General features: G+C 37.3%; 2 protein-coding genes across 3 annotated transcripts in view; one reads left to right on the top strand and one right to left on the bottom strand.

Annotated features, from left to right (window-relative positions):
- Positions 1–8,907, bottom strand: part of Hwt (SH2 domain-containing adapter heavyweight) — a 209,156-nt gene that overhangs the window by 199,148 nt on the left and 1,101 nt on the right. The window lies entirely within an intron of this gene.
- On the top strand, positions 198–8,876 carry Ir76b (Ionotropic receptor 76b). Of its 2 annotated transcripts, XM_077399963.1 has the most exons (9): positions 198–594; positions 1,040–1,110; positions 5,628–5,804; positions 6,004–6,230; positions 6,328–6,437; positions 6,877–7,070; positions 7,282–7,390; positions 7,470–7,659; positions 7,845–8,876. In XM_077399963.1, the coding sequence occupies exons 1-9, from the start codon at positions 522–524 to the stop codon at positions 8,365–8,367; spliced, it is 1,674 nt and encodes a 557-aa protein (XP_077256089.1). In that variant the 5' UTR covers positions 198–521; the 3' UTR covers positions 8,368–8,876. The 2 variants fall into 2 exon arrangements, with proteins under 2 accessions (XP_077256089.1, XP_077256090.1); XM_077399964.1 differs by lacking the exons at positions 198–594; positions 1,040–1,110 and adding an exon at positions 4,980–5,355.

Here is an 8,907-nt window from a genome sequence, read left to right as displayed (position 1 = left end):
ACCAATTACAATAAGATGTAACACATATCATCCGATCATTATTATCTAATGTCACACACTACACCGTTAAAAACAAGTGAATTGTGTGCGCACCTGATTATCAATTGTCGCGTCTGATGATTTTCACGATCAACGAAGTAAAAGTGATGCACGTTTGCGTGAAAATGAGTGTGCAGTCAACCGCCGAAGCCGAATGAAACTCTGAAAAGATAACTGCGGGGGATACACGCCGGGATTTGACGGCGCTCGCGCGGGAACACGGCGCGCCGCGCCGTCATGGTTTCTGTCAGCCCTTTTCCCCCCTTCGAACACTTTCGACGGTCGCGTGACACGCTGACATAAAACGACTCGTCACTACGTTGCTGTCGTCCGGGTCAGGATGACTGGAGTGCCAGTATCGATTCACCTGGCTGCTGGTTATGCCGCGTCGCACGAAACCTTTCCGGCCGGAGGAGTGTCACGAGACGATCCGATGATGAAGATGCGCGCGGATAAGATGTAGTCGGAGATACTGTCGAAGAATGCACAACTTCCGACAACTTTCACTCGGCACGCTCATATTCGCGACGTGTTACTGCATCATCTACGGACAAAGTAAGCTAGTCAGCTAATTATTTAATAAGCCTTCGTTAAAGTTCAGGTTTATATTTATTTATTATAATCTTGCTGAAGAGCTGAGAATCTGCACGAAGAAGCTAAAGATTAAATATAAGCGCAATGATACAGCAATTAAATCGACAGCAAATAGAGAGCACTTCTAAAGATTATTCTTTTTAAATAATAAATTGTAATTATGCATTAACAAATCAATTACTTACTTTTCTTCTCTTGATGTTGATAATACTGATTAGTTAATTGACTAGACTGATTAGTCAATTATTACTTAAAATTGAATGATTATATTTTAACATTAAAACTTTAAACTTCCTGTTAACGTTCGAGAAATAAGCACTGTTGTCAAGCTAGAAAATTGAAACGCGTTTCCTGCAGTTTGACGTATCATTAACGTTAATTATGAAAGACAATATTATGCTTTCAGATGATACGACAACCGACAAAAGTTCCGTAGAGCCAACGATTCCCGCAGAAATGAAAATAACCTCTTGGAACGTGAGTGTAATAATTATAAATGTATCGTATATGATTTAAAAACATATATATTTTATAGCAGTACGATTTAATTTTTGAAAGAAAAGACGAAATTGACAAAAAAAATTCGTCCATTTATGTTTTATACATATTTCGAGGTGTACTCAAGCAATCCATGTAATAATCAGAGTAACCAAGTCCGTAGCGAGAATATTATTGCTGTTTACTTTGCCCGGGGACAAAATTACGTTTAGTTGGTCACTGTTATGCAAAGGGCTGGCAGTGACGAAATGTTTGAAATAAGAGAGACCGACTTAACGTACACTTAACGCAACATATTGAAGTTCTCCGAAAAGATTTGGAGAACAGTGTCACGCTTATATATAAATAACTATAATTGAATAATTTACTGGATTTAATGTTTAATATTCATTCATCGTATATTCAAGTCTAAATTTGCACGAAAGATATTTTAGCGCAAAAATGCAGCGAGAATTAATTAACAACCGAATTTGTTAATTATCACAATAGCAACAAAGTCACGTTGTCGCTGTGAATTAAAAACTGGTTGATATTTTCTCTATTAACGACATTGCGGATGTATTGTGCATATGTATACCGTAGAACCTCGTGATGGCGTGGCATGATATTTATTTTATTTTACTGCATCCTTCATGATGATATTAAGTGCGCATTTTTATGAGTCCACTTGATGAGCGATAGGAGTGTAGAGCAAATGTCACGATATAACTTCAAGTATAACATTCTCAACCGGAAAAATATTTGCAGCTACGCTTTTGCCGCGTGCAATGAAAAAATCTTTTACGATAATCACTTGTGACTACACTTGCGTGCCTGTTAAGCACATTAATCGACATTAAATTTATCTTCTCTGGTACAAATTTACAAATTTCAATTATTTAACGTGAATTTTATATCAATTAATTTTTTTATATTTCCATGTATCTCTCTCGTTTATGAATAGGAAAAAATTATAACGAATAATGTATACAAATGGCCACCTATACGAAAAAGATAAATACCTATCATCGTGTCACGTTTGAAATGGCATTCCGCCGCATGATTTATTGATCACCGACAAAATGTCCTACTTTTCCATATATTGGCCATGTAAAAAAACTAGAATTACAAAGACACAACATATGCGACGGTGTAAAATCGTCAACATGCCTTACACGTATTATAATTGTAGATATCCTTCAACAATGAAAGCCAATTCTGAAATATACTATTTTCTACGAGCAATTTTCTATGAAGTTGCCATTAGCACGATTGTAATTATAATTGTAATTATATATCATTATTCTTGAACGTAACCATATTCTTCTAAATAATACATAAAGTTTGAGAACATTAGAAAAAAATTAATGATTTTTGTAGGTCAGAACGTAAATAATTCTCGCAAATAAAACAGTATATCGTTAATGAATAAACAATACCACCTATGTGACAATTAGTACAGTTTTTCAGGAGGGACAAAAAACTGTTCCAAAAGTGAAATATACAACAACTATCTAATTAATGAACATTCTTGAATGAACATTGAAACTCATATGTAAATAATATGTATATGTATAAAACAATTATTTTTATATTTATCCATTTACTTAGCTTTTATATATTAAAATCTATTATTATTTAAACGATCCAATAAAATTTATCTAACATTGTAATATAATATAAAAATTAATAATTATGTTATAGCAATTAATTGTATTTCTAATAATACATAGAATGTTCTGAAAATGATATCAAGAGACACGGTAGTGTCTCGCGCCAAGTACGCGCGAAGCGAGACGCACCGTGACTCTTTTACGCGAACGCATGAGTTGCGAGTATCCGAGATTTTGAGATCTCAATAACGAGTGAACGGATCAACTTCTAAGTAGGTTCGATCGATAGCTTGGGGTTTGATTTATAAATAAGAGTCTTTTTTTTTCGTTACGTGCCCTACGAGCGAAGATATTGCAATGCAAAGACCAAATGTGGAAAATTTTTTTTTAAGAAACGTCCACGTCGGACAAAAATGGCGGCTGGTGTGTCACTTTCCCATTTTTGACACGAGAGTGCACTCGTGCACTGTCGCAGTGCGTGACAGTTTTTTACAACCTAGAAAAGGATAAGTGTAAGTGTGTGATAGTCGTGACCGTTGACGCGTCGTGACAGATAGTGAAATATATATAAGTATTGACCGTAAAGAGCTGATGCCGAGAGATCTTTAAGAAGGAAGGTGTATCTACAAAATCGTACAAACACGTACGTATATGCTGCCTTGTAAAAGTTGTCAAACTGTATGTTTACGCGAGCGTTACTTCTGTAGTAACTTACGATAATTTATGCCGGGATTACGATGAATTTAACGTAACGGGACGCGACGGACGCGAAGTAACGTAACGTGAACTTAAGAAATTACGATCGCCGTAATTTAAAGATAACCTTAATCTTAACCTTCTATTCATACCAAGCTGTCAAATCATTTCTGAAATGCACGCTGCTTCACGTTACGGCGATCGTAATTTCTTAAGTTTACGTTACGTTACTTCGCGTCCGTCGCGTCCCGTTACGTTAAATTCATCGTAATCCCGGCATTACTCGTTTACGCGGGATGAATTATCATAAGTTGCTACAGAATCTCCATTTACGTGGAGGAATTATCGTATAAGTTACTACGGAAGTAAAACGCTCGCGTAAACATAGTATACGTGACAGATAGTGTGTGTGCGTGTGCGTGTGTGTGTGCGTGTGATTGTGCGTTTGCGTGTGCTTGTGTGTGTGCGTGTGTGTGTGTGTGTGCGTGTGCGCGTGCGTGTGCGTGTGTGTGTGTGTGTGTGTGTGTGTGTGTGTACTACGTTTACGCGAGTGTTACTTCTGTAGTAACTTACGATAATTCACTCGTTTACGCGGAGTAAATTATCGTAAGTTACTACAAAATCCCGTTTACGCGAAGGAATTATCGTAAGTTACTACAGAAGTAACGTTCGCGTAAACGTAGTGTGTGTGTGTGTGTGTGTGTGTGTGTGTGTGTAATTAAAATTATTTATATTTATATTATACATGTATATAATTTATTTAGTATTTATAGGATGATCTCTCGGCAGCAGGACGAGAAAAGCGGAAAAGCGACAACAATATTTCGATAGATTCGATAGATCATATAGATGACATGCCCTTTTTAGAAGAGGATGCGTAACACTACAAAACGCATGATATCAGTACAAAATTACCTTTTTCAAAAAAGGTAAAAAAAGGGCGCCAAGTACACGCGTGGTTGTTACCTCGAAAAAAAACCCAAGTGGTAGTATCATTAATTTTATTCAAAAATAAATAAAATCTATTCTAACCTAGGTGGTAGTAGCTTTATTAATTTTTAAACAAAATTATTAAATTATAAAATAAAAATATTTAATTAAAATAAAATAAATAAATTTTTCTTGTAAAAAACTTGGCGCTGCTTTTTTAGAACCTTAAAAATATTTATATTTATATTATACATGTTTAGAACCTTAAAAAAGCAGCGCCAAGTTTTTTACAAGAAAAATTTATTTATTTTATTTTAATTAAATATTTTTATTTTATAATTTAATAATTTTGTTTAAAAATTAATAAAGCTACTACCACCTAGGTTAGAATTGATTTTTTTTAATTTTGAATTAAAATAATGATTCTACCACCTGGGTTTTTTTTCGAGGTAACAACCACGCGTGTACTTGGCGCCCTTTTTTTACCTTTTTTGAAAAAGGTAATTTTGTTGAAAAGACATCGAGAGTTTCGAATTCGTGGTGTAGAGAAGATAAGCGGATAATTATTGCAGCAGTCATGCATATAGTCGGAACCTGGATAATACCCGCCCGGCAAAAACGACATCGCGTGTTTTGCGTGACGCGGTAAACAAAGAACGCTAATCGAGTAACCGACCTGTTAGGGCTGTTGTATTACGCGAGTATCGTGCCTAATAATAAATATTATGTCAAGTTTGCTATATATCTCCCGATATGCGACGCGCATCTTGCAATCTTCATAGTGCTCATTAGCGTGTTCGTGCAGCCTGATATCGAACATTTAAAATTGTTCGAGTCGAGTATGCAACTAGCCGCGCACGGACACGGAACGATAGCACATATGTGACATGTGACGATAATGACGCCGCGATCTACGATAATAAATGCGCAAGGATAATTAAGACGTTGTTGAGGATACTTATACATCGTTTATTTAAGCATCATCGTGGGATTTGATAGCGACATTGTAAGCAATTGTCTAAAATAAGAGCGTGCACATTGAATAATCAATTTTTAGGTATAATCTTTGATCCTCAAGAAAATATTTTATTTATTCTAACCTATAATTACTTACAATTTACCTTGCAAATAATGAACTTTATATTATAGAGAACATCTCTTTCCCGTGAAAACTTGGCAAATTTCCATCACCACTGTTAAATAATTTCGTTAATTAATTTTAAGGATCACAGTTTTCTATATTTTCCACGTGCTAACGTGAATGTGAAATTGTTATAGGACATGCCGTTTTCCGGATTAGTGAAAAAAAACGGAACGTGGGTGGGAAAAGGCTACGCGTTTTACCTACTCGAGCTGCTCAGTTCCAAATTGAATTTCACATACACGATCGTACCGCCTAAGCAGCACGTGCTGGGCAACAGCCGAAGCGGAATAATAAGTTTGCTTTATGAGAAGGTAAGACACTTCCTGAAGCTAACGAGAGTAACGAGCCATCCTTGATTAATTAGTAAATTATTTTAATATCTCTTTTAATAGTCGAATGTAGACTGAATTTTTGCTCGAAGGAAAAATTAACGAGCAATAAATATCGATGTCTAAATTGAAAGGAAGTAAAAAACATAGATATAATATGTTCTCTTTCTCTTTTGAACAGAAAGTGGACATGGCGGCGGCCTTCTTGCCTATTTTGCCAGAGTTGCGGAAGTACTGCACATTCAGTACAGCCCTGGAGCAAAGTGAGCTGACGGTATTGATGAAGAGACCGCAAGAATCAGCGACCGGTTCAGGATTGCTCGCGCCGTTCGACCAAACTGTTTGGCTGTTGGTGTTGGCCTCGGTGATCACCGTAGGACCCATAATCTACATCTTCGCCACGTACAGGTTCGTCGAAAAGTGATATCTATAGACGAAACGCGAAATGCGAATTATATATGTTATGAAATATGCTCCATTTCTAAATATTATCGATATCTCGTAGGGCGAAGTTGTGGAACGAACCCGACTCCGAGAACTACAGCTTTTTCTCTTGCGTATGGTTCGTGTACAGTTCCTTGTTGAAACAAGGAACGAATATAATCGCGACGACAGGTATAAGACTGCCGCGTCGCTCTCTCGATTGCCACGTCTTTCATACGCAAACGACACCCTGTATTTCCTAAAGAATTATGACATTTGCTATATTGCGACTTACGCTGTTCTACATTTAATTCGATAATGTAAATTAAACGATAAGGCAAGAACCTGAACTACATCAGACTAGAATATGACTTATGTGCAGATTAGTCCCAGTCTACAATGGGTGTTTTAAGCCCTAAGAAATTGACCAATCACAGTCAATTATTCTCCTCAAATTCAACTGTGATTGAACAATTTTTTAAGGCTCAGGGCTTAAAACACCTATTGTAGACCGGGACTTATCGTCACAGAGTCAGGACGTTATTTTTTAATATAATGATTCGAAGGCGCCGGACGCTGCTATAATTATTATATTGTTATCACTACCGAATTAAAAAACGACCGATTGCAGACTCGACGCGGATACTGTTCGCCACGTGGTGGATATTCATTTTGATACTGACGTCTTTCTACACGGCGAATCTTACCGCGTTCCTCACGAGGCCGCAGTTTACCTTGCCGATCAACAGCGTGGAAGATATAGTGCGTAAGGGTTACCAGTGGGTCACTTACAAAGGGCGCACGCTCGACTTCTTGCTTTCTCAAGTGAGTCCTCTCGTAAGCACGCATGCAATCTTTTTTTTTTCTTTTTTCAAGATAGAATTCGGAGATAAACGGGAGACTGTTGCCGCGTTTATAGCCAATGACCACGTTTTTTCGCGGTAGAGCTGACGAGAGCTGCATACAGGCGTCGGCGTCGGTCATTCCATCACGGTCGGTAAAGTATTAAAATAATCAATAGAGTTTGTTTTTTCAGTTCAACGATACGGAGGAGTTAAGTTCCTTAAACATCACCCGATGGAAGAACCACTCGATCACGTCGTACGAGTACCCGGTTGATGCTATTTTCAACGCCATCGAGAAGAGTGAGTACTACCGACCGCCAGATCTCGAGAGCGCGCATAAATACCAGATAAAAGAGAGACACGACGTGTTAATCTCTAGATAAACTGTTCCTCGGGGAGAACCACTACCTCCAAAGTTTGATATTCGAGGATTACATCAACAAAACCCGCAAACACCTGGAGCATGAGAAGAGATGTAAATACGTCATTATGCCTAGCGCGATACTCGTGACCAATAAGGCATTTGCCTTCCCCCTAAACTCTACTTTGGAGAAACCGTTTAATACAGAGTAAGCGGATTTTTTAAGGAGCTAATCAAAATTTCAAAAAATTTATTTCGATACAAAAAATAAATGGCCGAATGAAAATAAGATTAATCGTGCTTATAGATCTTTCCAGTTTTAGATAATATATTATTAGCCGTGTAATTAAATTGTAATTAAATTGTATCTTAATAAACGACTGAACATTTCAGATTGAGGACTTTAGTGGAGTCTGGTTTAATAAAACACGAGAAACTGAAGAATCTGCCAATCGCGCAGATATGCCCGTTGGATCTTCGGTCAACCAAAAGACAATTGTCGTTGACCGAACTGTCTTTAACATTTAAAGTAGTCATCGCAGGATATATAATCGCGATCCTGGTCTTCCTCTTCGAGATGACGACCAAATGGACGGCGAACTCTTACAAGGGACGAAAGAAGACCGGCAGGTGGTGCGATCGCACGTTCCGCTGCAAATGGAAACGTAGATCGAAGGAGTCTGTGATCCCGCGATTAGTGTACACCACCAAGAATCAGCTGTTTGACAGGCGGATCAATTTGGAGAGGATAAATAGGCGGCCGCCATATCCGAACGTCCCGCTCAACGATGTCACTCAGGGAAAGAAGCACTGTATCAACGGGCGCGATTATTACATCGTGATGGATCGTTACGGCGATCAAAGATTAATACCTATTCGCACGCCGTCCGCGTTTCTGTTTCAATACACGGCGTAGCGAAGGGAGGGTTCACCGGTTTGGCGAACCGGTAGTAAATTGTCGGCTTCAGTGATTTCGTATAAATTGTACACTAAGTGCCCGTAGTTTGTACAACGCCGAAACGTGTACAGTCATTAATCGTACGGTCAATCATCGACATAATCTAATTCACGAAATAGCGTTTCCAATTATTATAGAATGATTACTCTACGTACATTTCAGATACTGGTTCGTTTTTACATAAAATGTGAATATTGAATATCATTTAATATATAGAGGAATAAGTGGTGACATACGTGACAGTTTAGAGTAATTTGTTAAAAAGATCAATAAATGGAAAAAAAAGACATCTCTTTTTGCCAGGGAATGAATTTGTAGTCTACATATGTAGAGAATCGAAAAAATTAATAAAAATACTGTTGATAGAATTAAATATTAATAGCGTTTCCTACCTTTTTAAATATTAATCCATATTAATTTATGTTTCTTATATGTAGTATACATCATACGGTACTAATAAAAAAAATAAACATGTTTTATATTTATGTTTTTTGACAT

Source organism: Temnothorax americanus, unplaced genomic scaffold, assembly GCF_048541705.1.
Source record: "Temnothorax americanus isolate GAGA-0224 unplaced genomic scaffold, ASM4854170v1 Scaffold13, whole genome shotgun sequence".
Lineage (NCBI taxonomy): Eukaryota > Metazoa > Arthropoda > Insecta > Hymenoptera > Formicidae > Temnothorax > Temnothorax americanus.
Note: the sequence above shows the minus strand (reverse complement) of the source record. Positions and strands in the feature narration are given on the sequence as shown.